The 24,469-nt window shown below is 32.6% G+C and overlaps 2 protein-coding genes across 4 annotated transcripts in view; both read right to left on the reverse strand.

The window, feature by feature from the left end:
• Positions 1 to 13,499, reverse strand: part of Clec9a (C-type lectin domain containing 9A) — a 14,775-nt gene extending 1,276 nt beyond the window's left edge. Inside the window, exons 1-4 of one of the 2 annotated variants that reach the window (XM_027924006.3) lie at positions 12,856 to 13,499; positions 11,372 to 11,452; positions 2,245 to 2,391; positions 1,122 to 1,273 (exon numbers count right to left, since the gene is read on the reverse strand). In XM_027924006.3, the coding sequence (XP_027779807.1) occupies positions 1,122 to 1,273; positions 2,245 to 2,391; positions 11,372 to 11,452; positions 12,856 to 13,114 (639 nt within the window). In that variant the 5' untranslated portion in view covers positions 13,115 to 13,499. The remainder of the gene's footprint in view (positions 1 to 1,121; positions 1,274 to 2,244; positions 2,392 to 11,371; positions 11,453 to 12,855) is intronic. The other variant, XM_027924005.3, reaches the window with a different exon arrangement.
• A 26-nt stretch (positions 13,500 to 13,525) lies between these two features.
• Positions 13,526 to 24,107, reverse strand: Clec1b (C-type lectin domain family 1 member B). 2 transcript variants are annotated; one of them, XM_027924008.1, is made up of 6 exons: positions 23,850 to 24,107; positions 23,147 to 23,245; positions 22,024 to 22,149; positions 21,713 to 21,864; positions 20,085 to 20,191; positions 13,526 to 13,621 (listed from the first exon to the last, which is right to left on the reverse strand). In XM_027924008.1, the coding sequence occupies exons 1-6, from the start codon at positions 23,911 to 23,913 to the stop codon at positions 13,615 to 13,617; spliced, it is 555 nt and encodes a 184-aa protein (XP_027779809.1). In that variant the 5' UTR covers positions 23,914 to 24,107; the 3' UTR covers positions 13,526 to 13,614. The 2 variants fall into 2 exon arrangements, with proteins under 2 accessions (XP_027779809.1, XP_027779808.2); XM_027924007.3 differs by lacking the exon at positions 13,526 to 13,621 and adding an exon at positions 17,995 to 18,214.
• Positions 24,108 to 24,469: the final 362 nt, after the last annotated feature.

Here is a 24,469-nt window from a genome sequence, read left to right on the forward strand (position 1 = left end):
AAAAAACAAAATGAAACAAAAAAAGTGGGGATACATCTTATAGATTTTTCTTCTGTTTCTGTATGACCAATGTAGTATTAAAGACAATGGGAAAAAGGAATTTGATATTAAAGTAATTTTAATGAATGGATTCAGAGTCTGACAATAGATGTCAACAAAAAAAAAAAAAAAAAAGGAAGGGGGTAGGTTATACTGACCCCTCATAAGCAGACGTAAAAAGATTTTTTATATCATATGACACGTGGATCACTCTTTCCTAGTATACTTCAATATTACCAATAGTTTAGGAGATTCCAGAAGCAATGTAACTGCAAATATATTTTGTTAAAAAACATTTATAACTTTCATCATCAAATTTACACAGAAAATAATTTTGTATACCCATAATTATAATAGTTCAAGCCTTCCTAGCTTACCATATATCCTTAACACATTGTTTTCTCACTATTCTTGTAGAAATGAGCTTCAACTAATTACTAAATATAGTCAGAATACGTTTTAATGTAGTAAAAGATATGTTGTAATTATGCATTCTGTTTCATATATATTTATGTGTAGAATGATTTTAGAGAAATATCTTGTTCACTTGTTAAAATATTACTGAACTATGTTTAATATCAACTTAACATTTCATTTACCAAATACTTGGTTTTATTAGACCTATTCATTTCATGACATCACCTCAGTTTTTTATACTTCTGGTTTTCCAGATTATTCTATTTCTCTATAGCATGGAGAAATACATTGGAAAATATATGCAATAATCATGTATGTGTATGTTGAAGTGGGCTACATGTCATGGAAGACTGTTTTTCTTGTGGTCTAGTCTTTTCCTTTTCTTTTTCATTAACCAAGGACATAGAACTAATATACTCTCCTTGACTTCTGTAAAAGCAACCTGATTTTTGCTTCTCCCATTAAAAGGAAAATAAAGCATAGTAATTCCTACTTTATATCTTTTAAGTAATTATTTTTATAAATTTATTTTTATAAGTATTTATTTTTATGAATTTTATAAACTATTAAAAATATTAAAGAATTCTATCTTAGGAGAATCTTCTTTCTTTTAATAAGTAACATAGTATTTTCAGAGTGACGTGTAACCATAAAGCTGAATTTACCATTTCTTCTTTGCTGTCTATTTGTAGAAGACTGGAGCCCTCTTTCAAACAAGCCTCTTTGCTGGCTAGCCAACTTTTCCAAATATCAGAGACATAGTAACAACTCTTTCCATTCTGAATCCAGTTGTCGGAACAAGGACTGCAGTTACAGGCTTTGAATAGAAACATTTCACATTATTGTCACCACTGTAAAAATTAGTAGAATATCTCCCCAGTCTAACCCTCTGTCACCTCCAGGAAAACTAAACACTATAACCATGTGCAGCACTTAGCCATTCCCATGTGCAGCACTTAGCAATTCCAGTTTTTCTGATACTGAGAACCGTAAGATTTATATAATACTTTTGACCTACAATAGGTCTCTAAGAGTTGGTTTATTTAAAAGTAATTCGGAGACATTTTTACCCAAATATTTCCACTTCTATAAAAATTTATATGATTTTCTCAGTTTTATCAATCTTTTCCTTTCTTTGAATTTACAATATTTACAATCTTTTCTTGTTCACTTATTATCTCAGGCCTGTTAATCTTACTGCTTAAATTTAACCTGAAGTGTACTGAATAACTAGATGAATTGAATAGTAAGCCTTGAGTTCATGTTCAGATTCTGAGAGTTAAGCAAGAAATATTTCATGTCTAGCAGACAGAACAAACAGTACAACTTCAGGAATGATTTGAAAACATGTAGGGGAAGAAAATGGAAGAAGGATGTAAATGAACAGTATGTTTATTTTAGGACTTCGACATAACTAAAAGGTAAGCATTAGTATTCAATGTTTGAAGGAATTTGTTTTAAGAAAGAATGTATTCACAAAAAGAAGATCAACTGCATAAAGTAGAACAAAGAGCAAAAATTTGAACAAGAGATCTGGCACAGTTTTACAGGAGAAAAGATACTTAAACTTCCAGAACTGTTGTTTAGCTGCATTTTCTTTTTGAAAACTTAGTGTTTTCCCTATACTATTGGAGTAGATAAGAGTAAAAAGCATCTAAATCATGTCCCCCTACTATAAAATTCTGAAGAACAATTTTGAAGAGAATAAAATATATCATTGTTTTTTTCTGAGGAGTTAGTGCATGCATTTGGATTTCTACTGAAAACAACTGATCTTATATCAATTACCCAAACTGAAAGAGTTTTGCATCAAGGTTTGACAATATTTCATCTGAATGTCATGGTTTCTCTTCCATTGCGTAAAGTTCAACAATGCTCTTTCCTGGTGGATGAGTTTTTCTTGCTGCTGCATTGAGATGGTAGATACCTGGAAAACTACAGACAAGAATACTCATTCCTACCAAAATACTGACATCTTATAACCAAGTAATCCTTCAACACAGACTAAAGAAAGCTCTAAATTACTGATAAGTTTTGAGACTTGAATATGCATTATTTTAGATTTTTGAAAAATTTAAAATTTACATTTTTCAAGCATCAAATGTCAAAATTAGCTTGACACACAAAGATTAAGTATACCATGTTTTCTCTCATATGTAGAAATGAACAAAAATGACAAGAAAATAGAAGATGGATTATTGAAGAAGTGGAGGAATAGGGTAAAATGGAACAGAAGGAAGGAAAAGAAAGAATAGTAGGGAGGGTGAATATAATCAAAGCATAATATGTGTACTCATGGAAATGCCACAGTGAAACCCATTAATTACTACACTTACTATGATTAAGTAATTACTATAAAAAGAATCAAATGTTTCAAGGGATGCAGAGCAAAAAGCCATATTGGTATCCATGTTTTGTTTTTTTTTCAAACTACCCAGTTTCACTAAGAGCAGATGAGTTTATCAATTTCTTCTTTATTTTTCCGAAGATATTTTTAATTTGACAAACCAATGAATATAAAATACTCTTCTCCCCTTTATACAAACGGTGACAATCTATTTACATGATATTGTACCTTTTATTACTTTAAATATATATTTTTAAAATTTATTTATTTTAATTAGGTACGTATACATATGAAAACAGAATGCATTTTGATTCATTGTACACAATTGCAGCACAACTTTTCATTTCTTTGTACACGATGTAGCAGCATCGCACTATATGTGCACTCATATATGTACCTAAGGTAAGAACTTATATACTTTGGTTCTAGTTCTATAATGACACATCAAGAACTTTCTGTTACTCTTTCATCATACCTGTAAGATCCCATCATGTGAATGTCCTATATTTTTCTATTGCCTTTTAGGTGATTTGTAATTTTTCTTGTATGGCAAAAAGCATTATTGCATAAAGAATCTTAGTCTTACATCACTTTACATGTGCAAGTGTATTTTTAAGATAAGGTCAAAATTTGTGGACATTTAAATTGTATTAGATATTTCCAAACTACCATCCATATTATGAATTTACACATGTATAGTATAGAAATATGTAGATGTGCAATTATCTTTTTATGTTTGAAGTTAAAGTTCTTTTTACATGCATAAAGTCAGATGTATTTTCCTTTGTATGAAATGTATGATTATATCCTTTGTGATTTTCTCCCTGTTGAGTTTCTAGTCTTTTATTTTTTTATTGTGCTCTGAGAAATAGTTCCAGCAAGCCCCAAATCAGCCTGAGCAGTGTTTTATAAGTTCACAATGGCACTGACCTTCAGAAAAGGCATGAGACATACTGATTAATAGTGTACTTTTATAACCAAGAGTCCAGGAATTAGGGGACCAGATTATACTATCTTGTCAGCATTGTTTATTGATGACAGTATAATATGTGATTTGTCCTTGGTTATAATGAGACCATGAAAGAATTGTGGTGCTGAGCCAGGTTACTTAGCCTCAGCAAAGTTTTGCCTTTGTGATCAGCAAAATATAATAATCCCCAAGTGAGGCTCCATTTTGAGCTCCTTAGGACCAACATACCCTATATACATGTCATTGATTTCAGATCCAGGAGAGAAGCTGTGTCCTCACAGGACACTTTCAGAGTCAGGAAAAGGTGCTACCTCTCCAGGATCCTTCTGATGAGACAGACTTTGGCTAATATATATGTTTACTTTTATGATGTTCTTAAGTTGTGTCCTTACCTTATAATAAACTAGATTTATGAATGCTCTCATTCTGAGTCAGGCAAGTCTCTTTTAGCAACCGACCCTGTTATCTGATACTGTGTGCACAAACATGATGTGGAGGCAGATTTTGTATGATATGAGCTACAATTATGTGTTTCTAGTTTGTATGTTGGGTTTGTGGTAGTTTATGCCACATAGATTCAGTATTTTTGATTAATTTTTAGTAAAAGAGTTTTATATGTGAGATTATACTTCTATATTTTAATTTATATTTTGATGTATGTGGAATTTATTTGATTGTAAATTGTAAGGTATAACTTCAATGTTTCCCCCAGGTATCTACAGAGTTGTCTTAGTCATTTGTTGAATATCTTCCACCCCCATAACTCTTCAGTTGCTGCATTTAAATCACTGTAAATATCTAACAAACTACTCAGATTTAGTTTTGTTTTAATTATATTCAGCTCATCTATTTATTTATTCATATTTCAGCATGTCAGGGCCTTAATTACTTTAACTTTGTAATTTGTTTCAGTATCTGATACTTTAATACTGTATTAGTTTTTTTCCCTTACTATTCTGACTAGCTTACTAAGCCCATTTCTTTTAAAAAAATCACTTTATAAAGTAGCTGCCTGTTCCTATTACAGTAAACACTTCTCTTAACATGCATTGAGTATTTATCTTACTTGGTTGTAATAGAATTTCTTGAACTTGCAGTTTAATGTTTTTAATCAATTTTGGAAAATTTTTATTCAAAAGCCTTATAATAGTACTTTTGTCCAACACTTCCTTTTCCACTTTTGGCTGTACTATAACACATATTCTAGTGTTTCTTGAGTTTTGTGTCTCTCTCTCACTTTTGTATATTTTGCTCTTTTTTTACAACTCCTTTTTTATTCTCTATATTATTTCTGCTTTATTTTCTAATCTATTAATTTGCCCTTCAGCTCAGGGGATATATTAAAATTTTGCAGGGGAAGGGACCAATGGTAGAGCAGATCATTGCTGTTGAAATTGTTAATGTATTATTAAGATATGATTGAACATTTGATACATTTTCATGCATATATTCCTGCAACAGACTATCTTTACAATGGAAATAATGAACTTAACTATCACATAAAAGTTTCATCTTTATAACTCAAATTTTATTTTGAGGCAATGTGAATTCATATGCAGCTACAAAAAAATAATAAAGATTTCAGGTACCCCTGGCCCACTTTCAACCAAAGAGTAACATCTTGCAAAATTATAGGTCAATGACAATACCAGGATATTGAAATCGATATATTCAAGATGCACAGGTTCTCCATCACCATGTATGGCCATCATATTTCCTTTTATAAGTAAGCATACCCATTACCCTCTTGCCCCATCGCTCCCAACACTAATCTATGTTCTAGTTCTATAGTTTTGTCATTTCAGTGATGTCATAAGTGGGATCTTATAGTATGTAACACTTTGTAACTGGCCTTTTCCATTCACAATAATTTCTTGGTGATTCACTGGATTGTTGTCATAAGTAGATAGATAATTCATTTTTTATTGTTGATATGGATTACCACATCTGTTTAACCATTTGCCTATTAAAGAAGATCTGTGTAGTTTTCTGGCTTTGCTCATTTCCAATAAAGCTGCTGTACACCTGCCTGTACAGCTTTTAGTAAATATAAGCTCTCATTTCTCTGAGGGAAATGCTCAGGAGTGCAATTGCTATGTTCTGTTGGGGTAATAAGTTTAGATTTTTAAAAGAAATCACTGTGAGATTTTCCAGAGTGATTGTTCCATTTTACTGAAGTGAGTAAGCCAGCTCTCTTTACTCTCATGAGCACTTGATGTTGTGATTACTTTTTATTTTTAGCTCTCTGAGAGGTGTATAGTGATATCTCACTGTGGCTTTAATTGCTTTTCGTGAATGTTAATCACATTGATCATCTTTTCTTATGCTTACTTAAGTATATATGCTTAAGTCTGTATATCTTCTTTGAAGAGATGTATTTTGATTTGTTTTTTTATTTTCTAGTTGAGTAGTTTGATCTTTCACTGTTGAGTTTGAAAGTTTTTATATACTTTTTATATTCTAGTCCATTATTGGATGTGAAGTTTGCAAGTATTTAGTTCATCTGTAAATGGTTTTTAATAGTGTCTTTTGTAAGGAAAACATTTTCAATGTTGAGGAACATGCAGCTTAACAGTGTTTTCTTTTTATTAATTATTCTTTTGATGTCAATTCCAATATCTCTGCCTACCCTTAGATACTGAAAAAAAATTCTCCATATTTTCTAAGAGTTTTATAGTGTTTGCTTTATAGTTGACACTGTGACACATTTTGAGTTGATTTTTGATATTTTTATAAGATGTGAGACTTAAGACTTTTTTGCCAATGGATATGCAATTTATACATCAGTATTTGTTGAAAATGTTATTCTGCTTCATAGAGTTAATTTTGTATCTATATAAAAAATCAGCCGAGCATATTTGTGTGACACTATTACCAGGTTCTCTTGTATTTTGTTGCTGTATTGTTCAGTAATACACATTGCCCTCATTAATACTGCTATATGATGTTTTAAAATCAGGAAGATTGTTTCCTCCCTCATTATTCTTGCTTTAACTACTCTAGTTCTTTTGATGCTGCATATGAACTTTAGAATCACATTATCTACATCCACAAGAAATCTTGCTCATATCTTGAAAAGAATTGCATTAAACCTGCAACTCAGGAGGCTGAGGCAGGAGGGTTGCAAATTTCAGGCCAGCCTCAGCAATTTAGTAAAGCTCTGACAAACTTAGTGACATTCTGTCTCAAAATAAAAAATAATGACTGGGGATGAGGCTCAGTGATTAAGCACCCTGGATTCACTCTCTAGTACTTCAAATAAATCAAAACAGTAACAACAACCCCTCTGCCCCCCCCAAAAAATAAGGAGGCTCCAGAAAACCATAAAAAAGAATTTGTAATGGTGAACATTCAAATAAGAATTATTGAATATGCAGGAAAATGTCACACTTGAATATTAAAGATATACAATTTATACATCAGTATTTATTGAAATTTTTTTTTTTTTTTGGTTTGTGTGTGTGATTGTTATTTCCCCCAGGGGGAGCAGTAATCTGCATATGAATTTGAGCAAAACTGACATTTTTCCTGTGTTGAGTCTTACAATTCATGAACATGCCCTGTATTTCCACTTAGTTTTTTTATTTCTTTCATCTAGTAGTTTTCAGCATATACATTCTGAACATGTTTTGTTAAGCATTTCATTGTTTAGAGTAAATACAATTAGTACTACATTTTTAATTTTGATGTTCATGTTCATTACTAAAGTATAAATATAAAATTGATTTTTGTGTATTTACTTTGTATTCTGACTTTGCTAAATGAATTTGTTAGTTCTGAGTAGAAGAGCTGTGCCAGCGCCATTTACTCTGTAGAGATAGTTTAATAGAGAGCTACAGAATTAGCTTCAAATAAGCTCATGACATATTAATAATTATTAACTGGCAGTCATTAAGTGCCTATGTTGTTAAATAGGAGAGAGAATGGCAATCTCTTAGTAAATTAATTAGTTAATTAATTGGTAAATTACTAATTAATTGGCAATCATTAGTAAATTAAAAATAATAAACGATACATGTCAGCCAAATCTAAAGGAGTAAAACTCAGATCTTCTAGAGAAAAATAGGGGAAAAGGAAGAAAGTGAATAGAACTGTAAAATGATTTCTATTTTTTAACAAGAAAAAGGAGGTAAACAAGATCAAAAAAGGACTATCTGATAAAGATAGGCTGATCTTACTTGTAATAAATGAAGTGGCCAAACTCTACTCTTCCTAGCTGCCATTTAGGTTCATGAATTATTAGAAAAATGAAAATAAAGTAAATATTAATTAAGATTGGCCCACTTAAGATCTAGTTAACTCTGCCTTTTGGGGAAACAGGACACAATTTGGCTGTGCTCCTAATAGTGAATATTATAATGAAGGGGAAGATTATAATTTGTAAAATAAAGCAATTTGCATCATCATTACTTTGCCCATCTCCCCCTTACTGGCCAAGGCAGGACACACAATAGGACATTAAATCACATATTTCACATTCTGATTTGTTTTACTCACCAACATTGCTGCTAAAAAGAAAATATTGGAAATCAATAACCAGGAACTAGAGAAAGCAGGAGTTCATGCCCTGCTTCTCTGTGGATCAAGAAACTCTGGCTCAGCTGATTGGATTGTTTTTTCTCTTATCAAAGTGTGGGCCTAACCAGAGTGGGGGAATAGGACAATGGTGTTCTTTATTTTATCTTGTTAGCTATTTGGCAAACTTAGTAAAATGCAATAATTTAATTTTTAGGAACTTGAAATATAAGATGCTTTTTTTTAGATTAGCTGTATTTTAGAAGCGATTGTTGCTCTGTTTATTACTCTCTGATTAGCTTGTACTATACAAAACTATTAAAACTGGAGAAAGGGAAATGAGACTTCTCTTTTTTATCCTAAATGGGAAGCAAAATACTTCACTTTTATTTGAGGTTGGAATTCATTTCCAACAAGTAAGGTTAACATTGTAATTACCTGGGGAAGCATAACAAAATACTTCTAAAACACCCCAAATAAAAATATGTGCTGTACAATGTACATTAAATCTAGCTAAGAATATATGAGAAGACCCAGGAAAATCATAAGGTTGATAACAACAAAAAATAAATGAAAGCTACTACATTTGGACAAAATTCAAAGGAAAAAGTATTACATCTGTGTAATACTTATTTACAGCTATAAGATAAAACAAAAAATCTTTTACTTGTAAGAATTTTCCAGAAATTACTGCTAGTCTTAAACATATTAGAGTCTAGCTAGTGTCTCATTATTTTTATCAAAGTAACTTTATTTTTTTTCAAACAATTTTTGTCTAAAGATATAAAGGAAAATTGGCATATCCTACATTCATAGGATTAAAATATTTTTAAAAAACACAAGCAAGTATAACTGACATAGCTTGTTATCATCATCATTATCATCATCTATCATACTTATATACTCTATTGTTATTTTGTGTAAATTCAAGAAAATATTCTTTTTAAATCAAATTATAGCATAATATACAGTATTTTGAATGTTGCCCTTTTTTTAACCTAATAGTGTACCATGGAGATATTTCTATAGCAGTGCATAAAAAGATTGCTTCTCTTTCTCTCTCCCTCCCCTTCACGGTACTCTATTGTATAGATGAAATATTAGTTATTTAAATGGTCTCTTATTGATGTACCATTTGGATTTTTCCAGTTTTTAAAACTTCCTACTGCTGTGTGTACAAGTTTATCTATAAGATAAATTTATAATGTGGTATTACTAGGACAAAATTAATTAGTATCATTTACAATAACTAACAATTCTTAGAAATATGATTGTCATAGTTTATCTAAACACATCTCATGCACTAGACAGAGAATAAGACAAAATTATATATATACTGACATCAAGTATTATTAAAGACATTTAAAACATCCAATTTACTTTTATAGACACATATTATATGATTTTTTTATCATCTGATTGTTGTAGTTGGACACTCTAGATTTTATTTTTATATATAACCAAATTTTATATTCCATTCACTTGACAATATTGCTATAAGATGTTATCTATTCAGTTAATTTTGTTCTTAATCAGATACAGCTTTTTAAATTTTTAAGTTTCTTTTATTCCCTTAATATTTATAAAAGAAACATTGAAATTTATTTTATAGAATTAATATTTAAACTACATCTGCAATGAGTTCAATATGGATTTTTGTGTTGTAAAGTTAGAAAAGAGGTTGGAACTATTTCATTAAACATCCCAAGTTTTGAAGGGGACCAAATTATATTCTATGCTTGTATGGTTATGTCAAAATGTACTACAATATTAAGTATAACTATAATAAACTAATAAAAAATAATAAAAAAGGTTCTCAGTTTTTACTGAAGAATATCAAGATGTTTACTGACTTACTATTAGTTCTATTTAAATGAATTTTTCTAGTGTGTTTGATAAACAGATATTTAACATATGAGCATCTTAATAGATGGACTAGAATTTACTTAAAATATTGAAAACAAAACAGAAGGAGGGTAGATGGAGAAGGGAAGCTTTCTGGAATTTCTAACATTTGTGTTGGGCTGTGTTATTTCATCTGAGGAGATACACAGGGTAACAAGAATGATTTGAGTTTTAAAATAGTTCTCTAAGAATCATTAGAAAATTCATCTTCTAGCACTATGTGAGCAAGTTCAAGCTTGTCAAAGAAAATCTAACACTTTCCTTTAGCCTTCTTAGAGCTCATTGTACTTCCTGTTCAGCAGATGCCTCTGAGATAGAGAAATGATTTGCCAAGGTCATCACAAAAATTATCCAAATATAACCTCCATCACTATCTTTCTAAGCATATTTTTTCAGTGCTAGCAGAAGCCATATTAGAGGTTCTTAGTTTTTTTTTATGGATTTGGAAACTCCATAATTGTTCTATTTTATAAAAATTTCATGTGCTAGACATGGAAACATTTCTCTAATATGAATAAAAGGAATAAACCAGTGTGCTTAAGTATGGCTCAAATATAGCTCTTAGCTTTGCTTTAAACATTTGAAATTGTACCTTGCTTAATGTGCAGTGAAACACATTAAAATAATCTGAAAAAGTCATTTGGAATAACTGTATATTAGAAGAGTATATCTGAAATCTTTCAATCCTTTGGCATGCTAATGTGACTCACAAATAGAATCAGAATAATAGTAATGAGAGGGAGATTGTAGCTCAGTAGTAGAGTGTGCCTAGTGTATGTACAAGACCCTGGGCTTGATCCCTTGCACCATGAAATAAATAAAAGAAAGAAAGATGAAAGAAAAAAAGAAAGAAACAAAGAGTAAGAAACTATTCTCATTGTTTTTTTCTCAAGGAAATATATAAGATTAGATTTGAGTTAAATAATATGTAAGCCATCATTGATGTTATCAGTAATATCCAAGTGCACATAGATACATAATAAATAATTATCCTATAATTTAAATCAGAAAACCTTTATTTATATCATTTAGACACATTCAAATAGTTTTTAACTGGTTTTTCATTCACTTGGAAATCATGAAGTTTTTATGTAATGACATACATATAATTATATGAACGTGTAATTTATAACTTATATATGTTAATAGATTTTTTAAAAATATTCTTTTGTACTTACATTTGATGCCCAAGAAAATGGATGTTGTTAACAAGCCTATGCAGAAAATCCATGAAATCGCCATCACAACACAGTATGTTCCTAAACATGAAATTGGGACAATGAAATTGAATTAGAGAAAGTACCAGCAAGGGATGGGTCAGAGATAAGATGAGGCTGAGCAAAAGAAGGAATTTATACTGGTGCATTCTCACTGGAAAATTATGGAGGCCTGGAATTTGTAATTATGTGTAATAGGAAAAAGAAAGCCTTTTTAAAAACTTTTTGAAATGAAAGTGATAATTTGGAATGCATCTGATTTGGAAAATGTCAAATAGATTTAATAGTACACCTCTCGGTCTTTATGCATAGTATCACAACCTTACTAATTAATTACATGTTTTATTTTTCAACAGTCTTTAGGAATTGTCACAAGCCAGGGAGCTGCCTTGAATTTTTGAGAGCAAGAATGCAGTTGTATCTCCCATACCTCTTTTAAGTATCACTTAAATATGACTGATTAAAATATATTTCTTTATAAGTTATATAATTTTGGATGAAGAATAAATTTTTCCAGCTAATTTTATAATTCTTAGGAAGGAAAATTTAAGAATGTGTGATTTATTATATTAACACTACTCAAAGAAAAATAAATAAAATTTATCTTTAGATAGTGTGGTAGGGTTCCTTATCCTTGGTACCTGTAAATAGTATTTTATGTGGCAATAGACACTTTGAAGATGTTACTAAATTAAGGATTTGGAATGGGAGGTTTACACTGGCTTATTTGGATTCTTATAAGCAAGAATCAGATGATTAGAGACACAAAATGTGATGAAATGATAGAAGCAAAGAAACGTTAAGGTGTTATGCTATTGGATTTGCAGATGAAAGAAGAGAGCTTAGAGCCAAAGAAAGCAATAAATGCAAGTCTAGAAACTAGAAATGACAAGGGGATAGATTCTCCTGTATAACCCTACCAACATCTTGGTTTTGGCACAGTAAAATCCATTTCAAATTTTGATCTCTAAAATTTTAAAATGATAAATTTATGTTGCTAAATTTATGATGACTTGTTGCATCAACAGAAACACACTAATGCAAATATTAAATAAGAAGACATAACTGACTACTATAGCAGGCAGCTCCAGGATGATATTTTTTCACTTTTCCCATTTTTTATTTCTTAGTATTTATCAAATAATTTAGAGAGTGTTTGATACAAGAATTAAAATGATATAATTTATTTTACTTATTTTCTAAATCTTGAAATGCATCTTTCTTTCTTTCTTTCTTAAGAGAAAAGGAGACATATTTGTTAAGTCTCTCATTCTTTTCTTTTTTCACCTTTATTTACTCCACTTCATTTCATTTAGTATGTCAGGCATATGAAAATATTCTAAGTAGATTATCTCAGATTAGAAATAAATAAATCTTAGACTCATCATAGAACAAGAAACAAAGCAGAAACTCAAGTCTTACCCTAAAAAATTAGAACTCATTACCTGAAAGTTTGGTGGAAGTCAGACATTTCTGAGAAGTTTCTGATGTTGGATTATCCCACTGAAGAGAGGTGTATATTTCTTCTTCGTGCATGGCTGAGAGGCTTTGATAGGTAAAGCAGCCAGTCCATGCAGGAGGCTGATACAAACAGCTCCATTTGTGGTTAGGAGCAAGTTGGTGAATGAAGTGAAACTGGCTACTTTTTTCGCAGTAGTGGGAAAATATGTTTGGGTTTAAGGAACAGAACTGATGCATTTTCATTTGAAAGTGGAAGTTTTTGAAGTGTAATTGGTAAAGAAGGAAGTGAGATCGTATTGAACTTGATATGGCCAATGGTAGAACATGGTTCTGCTCTGGTTTCCAAAGTGTCACAAATACAGAAGGTGATGGCCCTGGGTTAGTTTAGAAAGGATATATGTGCAAACAATGTCCTTCTATTTGGCACAAGATATGAAGCAGAGAGATGGCTTAGACAATGGAGATACAAGGAAGATCACAATGGGCAAACCAGGATGTAGATCATCACTATGTGTCCTTAGGAAAGTTAGGAAGGGATTTCATTCCTAAAATAAATTTACATGCTATATGTTAATTTGGGTAATACTAACAGCTGTGATAAGTAAACCTCAAATATCGGTTAACACTATAAATTTTTTTTTTCTCACAAAACACCTTAGCTCCAGTAATCTTGAATGGTGGACAGCTTTTCTCCCAACGGGACCTGGATTTCTGGCACATTGTGAGACATTGATCCTCTACTTCTATCCACTGGAAAGGAAAAAGAGAAAGTGGTAGATTCACACTTCTTGAAAGCCAAAACCTAGAATTAAAATGTATCACAGCCACATCTACCAAGGGCATATCCATATATGGATATAAAGGTTAGGTTTGACAAGTATATATATATATATATATATATATATATATATATATATATATATATATATTTTTTTTTTTTTTTTTTTTTTTTTTGCCTAGACAGCAAGCTTTCAATAGTAATTTCACTTTAGAAGGGAGGCACAAATTATTTAGTGCACAGATGGCCATTTGTGTTAATCCTGTGACTAGGGCATCAGTATTGAGAAATTCATTCCTTTAATCATTATTCATTTTTTAGCCACTTGTTCTTATGGCCAAAGGTCATGCCTTAGTAACTTCAGTGTTTCACTGTGTCACTGTTGTTTCAGTGTCTCACTAGATCGGTTGTTGCTCTCATAATAGGCTCCCAGAAGCAAACAAACAGCACATGTAAGGGATCAGGTAAGGGAATTCACTAAAGACTAAAGTTTTTGCAAAGGTTAAGAGAAGAAAAGCAGGATGGTGAGATACACACTGGGAAGCTGTTATCAGTCCTAGGCTTATGGAGGGTGTTTATTGGAACTTTGTGGTTTCCTTCTTTACCAATTACACTTCATATAGAACAAACAGACTTTGCTAAACCAAGGCCCTGAAGGGAGAGAGTCAGTGGAATCAATATTCAACTTTTGATCATTGCCAGTGCCTCCCATTGGCTGGGGTAACTGGAAGCCAGAGGCCAAGCTTGTCTAGGTAATATGTTCATTTTTTGAGTTCAGCTTCCCAAGACACATGATGGGGCTGAGAGGGTCTCCACGGACAAATGAAAAAAATCCAGCACATTCTCTAAACATTTCATGCAATGTTTTTGTGACCTGAGATGCTAATCTGAATAAACCAGGTGACTAAAATCTATGTAACCTTTAAAATGTCCCAAGTTCTGTTTAGAGGAGAAAAAGAGGAAGAAGCCATAATCATACCAAATGTGAACTGACATGAATGACATGAACGAAGGTCCTATTAGCTATTATTCATTTCCAGTTTCTCTTCAGATTTTATTAGCACTAAGCATTGAGTTCAGAAAGACCTGATTTTATCAAATACACTGTATTTTTTGATAAATTTCTTTGGGAGGGTCATTGGTTTTCTCCAGTAAAAAATTAATATGCTTCTCATATTATATTTGATTATTTTAATCATATTTCCCATTATTTGCTGTTCATTGTGTATTGTACTATTTTAAATATCTTTCACATGAATTATTTTGATTCTTACAGTAGATCCATGAAATAGGTACTACTATTAGTACAGTGTAGCTTAATTGTAAATTAAAGCACAGTGAAGTCAAATTTTCTGAAATTCACTTAGTAAGTTTCACATTTAGTGGCCTGATCATAGCATAAGTTTTATTAATGTCTGTGTTAAGCTGTATAAGACGATTTAGCTGTGAGTACCAGAAAAAAATAGAATCTTTGTAGGCATAATTCAATTAGTTTACATATTTTATTTGTGTTTTAGGTATAAACTAAGATATCATTCTTCTAAATTTGAATGTGCTATAACTGTGTATAAATATATGCTTTTCCATATTGGAAATAAGAAACAGTAAAGTTCAGAGATATGGCTAATTTGGGAGAAATTTTCTGAATTATTATTTCCAATTTGTTTTATCTAAATAAACAATTAAAAATAATTTACCACATCTTCATCAGATAGAGAACTAATCTCAAGGATATATAAAGGACTAAAAAATATTAATACCAAAAACCCCCAAATAACCCAATAAATAAATGGGCCAAGGAACTGAACGGACACTTCCCAGAAGATGATATACAATCAATAAATATATAAAAAATGTTCAACTTCTCTAGCAATTAGAGAAATACAAATCAAAATTACTCTAAGATGTCATCTCACTCCAGTCAGAAGGGCAGCTATTAAGAATATGAACAACAATAAGTGTTGGCAAGGATGTGGGGAAAAAGGCACACTCATACTTTGCTGGTGGGACTGAAAATTGGTGCAGCCAATATGGAAAGCAGTATGGAGATTCCTTGGAAAACTGGGACTGGAACCACCATTTGACCCAGCTATCCCTCTCCTTAGTCTATACCCAAAGGACTTAAAAACAGCATACTGAGGGACACATCCACATCAATGTTTATAGCAGCACAATTCACAATAGCTAAACTGTGGAACCAACCTAGATGCCCTTCAGTAGATGAATGGATGAAGAAAATTTGGCATATATACACAATGGACTATTACTCAGCAATAAAAGAGAATAAAATTATGGCATTTGCAGGTAAATGAATGGAGTTGGAAAATATAATGCTAAGTGAAGTTAGCCAATCCCAAAAAACCAAATGCTGAATGTTTTCTCTGATATGAAGATGTTGATCCATGATGGGGATGGCGGGGGTGGGGGGGCATGAGAGGAATAGATGAACTCTAGATAGGGCAAAGGGGAGGGAGAGGTAGGGAGGGGGAATGGGGTAGGAAAGGCAGTAGAATGAGATGGATATCATTACCCTAATTACATATATGAAGACACGAATGGTGTGACTCTACATTGTGTACAACACAGAGATATAAAAAATTCTGCTAAATATGTGTAATATGAATTGATATGCACTCTGCTGTCATATACAACAAATTAGAATAAATTAAAAAAAGAGAAAACAGAAAAAAATTAAAAACAAGACACATGAGGTGTTCAACAAACTCCACTCAAAAACCAAACCAGACAAACAAGCAACAATAATAAAACACACACACACACATGCACACACAAAGAAAAAAAAAAAACAGGTTAAAGTAAAATAAGGAAGAAAGGAAAGAAAATAATACCCCACTCTACCAAATCCAATATCTCTAGACATTTGAAATGACAAACAGAATCTGGACAATTTGTGATATTTTTCTTCAGTTTCCTAACACATTCTTGTTTATTGACAGGACAGTAACATAAAGATTTGAGAATGCTTGGGAGTTAATGCATGAAGCTATAAATATAACCCATATTTATTAAGTAAGTATTGCATGCTTAAAACTCTGACCATTACTTTATATCATTATACTAACTAATCCACACAATTACCTTCTGGATAAGAAAATAACATTGAACCCATTTCATAGATAGAAAACCGAGTTGTAAAGAGACTAAATTACTTACCCAAAGCCACATAAGCTTTAAAGCAATGTTTTTTGGAATGTATTAAATACTATCCATATCAGAATCATGTAGAGGTGTTTGTTTAAAACAGGGCTGTCTCCTCAGCCTTCAAACCAAGAACCATCAGTATTTGTGATGTAATATCTCCATGTTTTAACAAACTCATTTGGAAGGTGGAGAATTATGTTCATAAATTGTATGCCCACTAGTTAGAGAAAGGAAACTGTGGGAAAGAAGGGCAATTTTTTCTTGTTATCCTGTTAAATGGTACCTGACCACATACTCCATAAATACTTCCTGAGTTATTCAGCAAAAACCAAACATAGGCCTCTTATGGAGGGGGGGGAATAGATAAAACACTTTCACGTGTTTCTTCTGCCTTCTAATCTCTGGGCCTTGTTAAGAAGCATTTCCTCATTTATGAACACCAGGGGATTTTGTGTCAACTTTGTTTTTTTGCATTGAGTCTGATCAGGAGTGGACTTAAAATAGTAACGGTATTTGTACACTTGTTGTACTGATTAAAGAGTTTTCTGAATATCTATGTCACATAATGCAAAGCATACAGTTTCTTGTGAACTCTATTAAGTGAGATCCAGACTTCCCTGTTCACTGTATTTGGTACTAATTATAGAACAGTGAACAGGGAAGTCATGGTCTCTGCTTCATAGAGTTTCTGATATAGTTAACACTATTAAGCTCATCTTAGGTTGTAGAATGGTGAGGTATATTAGCTGGGTAATATCTCATTTTAAATATGAAAAAATGGAAATTAAGGAGGTTGCATGACTAGTTCATGGCTATACTTTAGTTAAGGGACCACATTATCTAAATTTTCTCCTTATTCCACATTTAGTATTTCTAATACCTTATGCTGTATTTCTAACCTAGATATTTTGTACAGCTTAAGTCAACTAAGAGCTAATTTTTCTTGTCCAAATTTCAATTAATATGTGTGTATCTGAAGATGCAGTGAGTCATGGTATGTTCAGATAATTAAGAATGCAATACAGGAAGAGAAAATTAGTGGAAAATAGAGCAACTGATATGCAGATGATCAACTCACATGTTGGCTTCTGGACATGCAAAGAAGGGACTAGGCAAGTGGTGTTGGAAGTAAAAATAATATAAAAATGACTCCAAGGGGAAGAAAAGGAGAAATGAGCAATTTTGTGGCTATAGATTCTTCATCCAAATCTTTTATTATACAACCACCACTTCTCTGATATCTGTCCATCATTTTACATTAAAGCAGTTGTTCCACCTTTGCCAAGCCAGCCTTCTTCTCACACATTAAATAATGTCTGTCCTTACAGAAGGCAGGGCGGATTTTCCCATTGTGAAAATAAGCACAATTCATGTTTTCTGTTTCATCTCCAGAAAGATCAAGCCTGTGAATAAAAAAGGGTAGAGTGCATGCCTTTGAAAAATGAATAAATAATCAAGAGTCAAACCCTGGGTGCAAAACACTGTTGCACAAACTGGAGACGACAGGAAAAATGTAAAAACAAAAGCAGCAGCAGCAACAAAGCCCCCAACATTATCACCATTGAGAAACTTCACCTCTGCTTGAGAATACAAGGTATGTACATTTGAAAAGCCCAGTAGAAATTTTATAATGCATAAGATAAAGAAGAAGTGAACACTAACTATAATGGCAGTGCAGAGAAACGATGGGTATGGTTCTGATATGATGAGTAAAGGCTTTACCTATCAGATCAGTACTGAAGGAAGGCTAGGATTCAGATAAGCAGGGAGGACATGGGAGATCCTAGAGTGCAAGCTGCACAAGATGGGAATAGGCTCAGGGAAAAGAAAGTTGATTGAATATTTTTGAACTGAGGACTTAGTTATTGAGTAATAGATCTACAAGAGCACACTGCATTGTATTTGCCCTTTAACTTGTCTATACCCCTTGCTAGACTGCTTATTATGAGGAGATGAGGAATATATATTTACTAGTTTATTTGCCAAATATCTATGGATGTGTCAGGTGTCAAAGTTGTTCAAGATACTGAGGATAGAGTGGTAAATAAAAACAAAGACCCTCTCTTCTCTTGGGCTCTTATATGACACAATGGAACATTGGTAAAAAGCCTACAAACAGGTAGACAAGAAAATTGGACAGTGACAAGAATTATAAAGATACACAACAATGAAGGTATGATGGACTGTGTGGACATGGGTTGGAGGGAGACTAAATTAGTTCAGGTAATTAGAATTGATTTCACCAAACAAGTTATGCTGATTGTCGACTCAAAAGGGGTACCCAAACCTGAACTTGTGGAGGAAGAGCATTCTAGAAGAAAAACCAGCAGATACAATGGCCTTCAGTCATTTCCTCAAAGAAATCAAACTAACAAAACAAAAAAAACCTAAAACAAAACCAAGTTTGACTTGTTGGAAGAATAGAGAGAATGCTACTTTGCCCATGAAATTGTGACTGAGGCAGCCAGTGACAGGAGATAAAACCCAAGGTCTAGAAGAGGCTTGTTGTAGTTATGATGTTCTGGTCTCCTTCCCAAAGTAAAGACTTAATAAATATATGTTAAAACTTGATTAATAATTTAAATAATGATCAGATTGCAAAAGCTTTTGTTATCAGTTTAAATTTGAATTGGAGAGAGACTTCAATATGTATACACAGGATGAACAAAATGTGCTGAAATTAGACATTGGAGAACCAAGATGTTCACTCATCTTTCAATGTAATTAGGCCATTTGCCTGGATTTTCTGTGGAAGGATGGCACCTCATTACATGAACATGAGAATTGCTTGTGACCCACAGTGTACCTGATTCTTGGAGGCTCCTAGGATACAGACTAAGCGAAATGACACTGAAAATCAACAGAATCATCAAGTTAATAACTGTCAACTATAAAATAATGAGGGTGATTATTTGGGTCTAAAAATATGTGAAGAGAATCAGATCAAGCTTAACACACACACACACACTGTTCCAAAGGTAGAGTCAGACAGAAATAAATGAGGAAAATACTGAGAATACAGGTGAACTATGACTTAGATAAAAATAGAATGAGAGGGAAGGAAAAATAGAATTGTCTTATTATCAGTGTTCTTTGGTTAAGAGTAAGTAGGTTATCAATGACTCAGCTGAATTCTAGGTACTAAGAATGAGAAAACTCATAGTAGGGTATAGAGACATATCTCAGTTTTCAATAACTTGTATTCAAGAGGAAATGGTTTCCCAGAATGAATGTTTCTAGTAGTGCCTTCTGTTCAAGTGTCTAGTGACTTACATATTTTTGGAGAATATGGAACCATCTTCCCACATCCACACCTTGTTAGAATTCTGATTGGATAATCCAACCCAACGAATTAAAACGGTCCTAGTTTTGATGTACTCCTATTGTAAACACAAATAAATATAAAATGTTCAGAATATGTCCACAACTCTTCATAATAACAGAGACAAAGCTTAATAATAAGACCTTGCACAAAATGTTAGATTATATGTCTGTGTTAGTATGAATGGATTCTATTTAGCATTTAGAATTGTACCAAATTGAGTTGTTTCATAATATGAAAAAACTTCTAGGACATAGGAAAACTAGTCACTGAATAGTGATGTTCTAGTCTTCCTATGTCTTTATAATCTATGGTTATATTTTCCATCAATTGAAGATTGGAGTTCCAAATGGACTAGAACATATGATTCAAATGTGAAGAATGGCAAACAGCTAGAGGAAGAACACAAAAATAAATGCATTGTTGATGAGATTTTTAGTACGTAGAATTCAACTCTACCTGCTTTGGTTTTACCACTTATCATACATAAAGAATTTTAATTTGTTTTAGTTGGCTGGGAGAATCAAATGTTTATGACATCTTTCTAAAAGGGATTTATAAATTGCATGCATCAAACCTTTCCTGATTTACTTTTCTCTACTCAATAATTTTTACTATCATTCTATATACTGAATATATTTGTTTTATTCACTTTCTATTGTTCCAACTAGAATACATACTCCTGGAGATTAGGGATATTTTTGTCTCTTTTTAAAAAATTCATGGGTCAAGGTTCTGGAACAGTTCCAGTATATATTTGTTGAACCAATGGATGAATGGGCAGTCAATCAATTGAACCAAATTAAAAGGTGAATACTCTCATGCCTCTCAGAATATCAGGTGGGAATTCATTTTTGGAAAAAAGAAAGTAATTTGAGTTTCTTGAAAGATATGTGACTCATTTTGGCATTCCATGGAGATATTGTGTAAATTTCCCTTCTTATTGTTTATTTCTGAAAGTATGAGCCATCCATAAACTTTCTGCTGATACCTGTTTTTTTTTTTCTTTAAAATATATCCACAGTAGCTGCTTCACTATAGGACCTGATGGGTAATTCTACCTCAAATTCAGTATTTCTTTTTTCTCATAAGTTACTTCTTTTAGGTATAAATATTCACCCTCACATCACCCTAGAGTAGTAAGATTCAGTACACAGATATCTCCAATTAATCTCTTTAGAAGTTGAGATTTGGGGGCATTCTCCTATTTTGCCTGAATGGAAGTAAAAGTTTATTTAGTTGATTATATTCTCTGTGAGTCTGAACAGTAAGTAGATGGTGCAACAAGTTAGAGTAACAGGGAACACTAGTGGTGGGGAACATCCCTGGCTGACTTCTAGTTAGATCCACTGTGCACTTTAGTCCTCAGGAAGGTACAAGTCAATTTCACTGACCAACTATAGTGATTCTGAGGAACATGACTAAATTGAATATTTGAACTCTGTAACTTTTACTGAGATTGACAAGTTTCTTTGATTATTACAAACATGAGAAAATGTTAAAAAGAAAGAAACAGGTCATATATTACAGTTTTTTCCCCTTTATGCTTCCAACATACTTAACATCAGAATTTTCTTACCAGAATGTTCTGGCTGGCAATCTTCACAAGAGTTGCATTCATATCCATGCAGTACTGTTTACTCTCTTCCCACGTCAAGTTTTGCCTGAAGAATCCATAGCAGCTATTTCCGTAATACCTCCATTTTGTGTCACAAGGGCTGCATTTATGGTCTGAAGGAGAAACCAAGTATAGGGACCTCATCATTCTACATGTCGCTTACATATTCCCCATGTTCATTGTTTACTGTCTATCTCATGACTCCCTTTGGTTACCATCACAGATATGTTCTAGGAGTTGGGGAGAGGAAGAGGTTTTCAAATCATACTTACAGAAACTGCCCTTTTGCTTTTGTTCCAATTGTTTTATTAAATTTTGACAGAAGTTCTTTGCTAATTGTTGTAGAGTTCCAGAGAGATTTTCTTTTTCAGCTTGTAGGTAATTTTGCTGTGTGACAGCTAGATTTAAAAAAAATTACATAAAATTATAATTTGTAGTCAGGATCATAAAGGTGATGCAAGGATCTTTCCATTAATTTCCACTTCTATAGAATGACCAGTATATGAAGAGATTATTTGATACATATGAATATATGAAAAAGGATAAGAGTAAAGGAGAATATAAAGAACAAAGTAAGAAATATGCAAAAGATATGTCAGTGCTATCCAGAAGAATAAGTTAATTATTTGAAGGAGATAGTCACAAAGAAGAAAATCCCATGATCAAATAATAAGCCAAAGCAGTTGTCTGACATTTCCTTGAATACAAATTTCAGAGCAGACATCATAGAGGTGAGTGACCCCATTTATTTTCTGTTCTTCATGTAATACCAAAATATTAACTTATTTAAGGATGTATATTTATTTATTATTATGCTTAAAATAACTGTGGGTATTAACATAGATAAAACATGATAAATGAAAACTTTTAAAACCACTTATAAAAATAAATATACAAACAAGTAATAACTACACAACCTACAATGTGACATTGTAGGGCCATTAGATTTACAGGAAGAGAAAGCCAATTATTTCAGTAAGTGAAATAGCAAGGAAGACATTTCAGGAAGGGGGAATAGATAGAACAAACTTTCAAACAGGGAGAATTCAGATTTATTTATGAAATTAAGAAAATTCTGGGTTGGCTGGGTCTTAGGATATGTATGATAGGAAAGCTGAAAGTTTCAAAAGATAGTTTGGATCCACACTAAGGAAGATCTTAAGGACCAGTTTTGAATTCTGAAAGTAATTATGATTAATAGAAGAATTTTAAAAAGTAATTTTAATCAGAAGTAAAAGTCAAAGTTCTCCTTCATTTGGAATATAGTGGCAGCTACGTATAGGCAGATAGGAGTGTAACAAATAGACAATAGTGACAAGAAGTTGAGCAGCATAAACCAGAACCCTTAGGTATTGCCTTTCTCAGATCAGATCTTTGGCAAAATTCAATACTTACACATGATCCCCAAAGCCACCAGCCCAACAACCATCCCCACGGACAAGATCATCAGAACCAAAGCCATCACACGCCACCAAGGAGAGGAAGTGGGGTCAGCTGTAGGCAAACAACAAAGACATCAGGGAGCAGATGGTCCTTCCACCCCCACATGCCTTCTCAGGATTTTCCAGTCTCACAAAGGGCCAAGACAGAACTTGCCTTTGTTCCTTTCGTGATAATGGATAATAAGCACAACCCACTCCACACCACACATCCATCTGCATTCCCAATGGATTCTCTCTTTCTAAGCCAAAACATATCTGGCTGTTAAGATCTCATGTAGTTTGTCTTTTTGTTGTTGTTGTTGTTGTTGTTGTGTGTGCCACCCACATAAATAGTTACTTTAATAAGCAACAACCATACTGACATTCAGAAAATGGAATTTTCAAACATTACGTTTCTTTATCTCCTTGGTTTCTGTGCCTTCCAGTACTAAATTCTAGAGCCTTAAAATAATGTTCCCTGCTTGTATCTTTGCTGTTTATATTCTAAATATGTCCATATAAGCCTTTGTAGACATTATTCAAACACCTCAGAGAAAGAACATCATTCAGGAAAAGATGAAGTACAACTATACATACTATCACAGGTAGCAAAGAGAAAATAGGATTGACCTGTTTCACTAATTAATTTCCTTGTGGAGGGCTCCCTACATTCTTACCTGAGGAGAGAGGTGGCTTTCTAGATTTAATATTCAAAGTGATGTAGCCGTCTTCATCCTGCATTGTTGCCCCTGGACTGCAAGTGAGCTCAGAGTTTCAATGACTTTGTGAAATGCAGCGTTCCCTTTTTTTACAATCCCAGAGTCTGCAGGCTGTGATCCTCCTCTCCTTGGTCGGGTAGAACCATGTGAGTTGGGACACATGGTTTTTGTTTTGGTTTGGTTTGTTTTCCAGGAAGCCCTTTCATGGCTGTTCTGAGATACATGGACCTTGAACATAAAAACACAAAAAATAATAACAACTGTGGTAAAGGAGTAGATGTAGTATTTGTTTCCTGTTTCCTTATCTTCAATCCTGAATGAAGAGAGATTCCCTCATGTGTATCCTTTCAAAGAACAAAAGTTTATGTTTCATCTTAACCCTATGAAACCTTAAATCATATTGCTTAAATGAACCAATTTTTGATGAAAATTCATAGGTAAAAATATCCCCAGATATATAGTCTATCCCACTGTGAGAAGCAAGTCTAATATTATTTGAAATTATATGGAGCTAAATTAGATGTTCATAGTCTTATGTTGGAAGGAAGCCTGACTAATTATGACTAGAATTCATCTAA

The sequence above is a fragment of the Marmota flaviventris genome, chromosome 3, assembly GCF_047511675.1.
Source record: "Marmota flaviventris isolate mMarFla1 chromosome 3, mMarFla1.hap1, whole genome shotgun sequence".
In the NCBI taxonomy this organism is placed as follows: domain Eukaryota; kingdom Metazoa; phylum Chordata; class Mammalia; order Rodentia; family Sciuridae; genus Marmota; species Marmota flaviventris.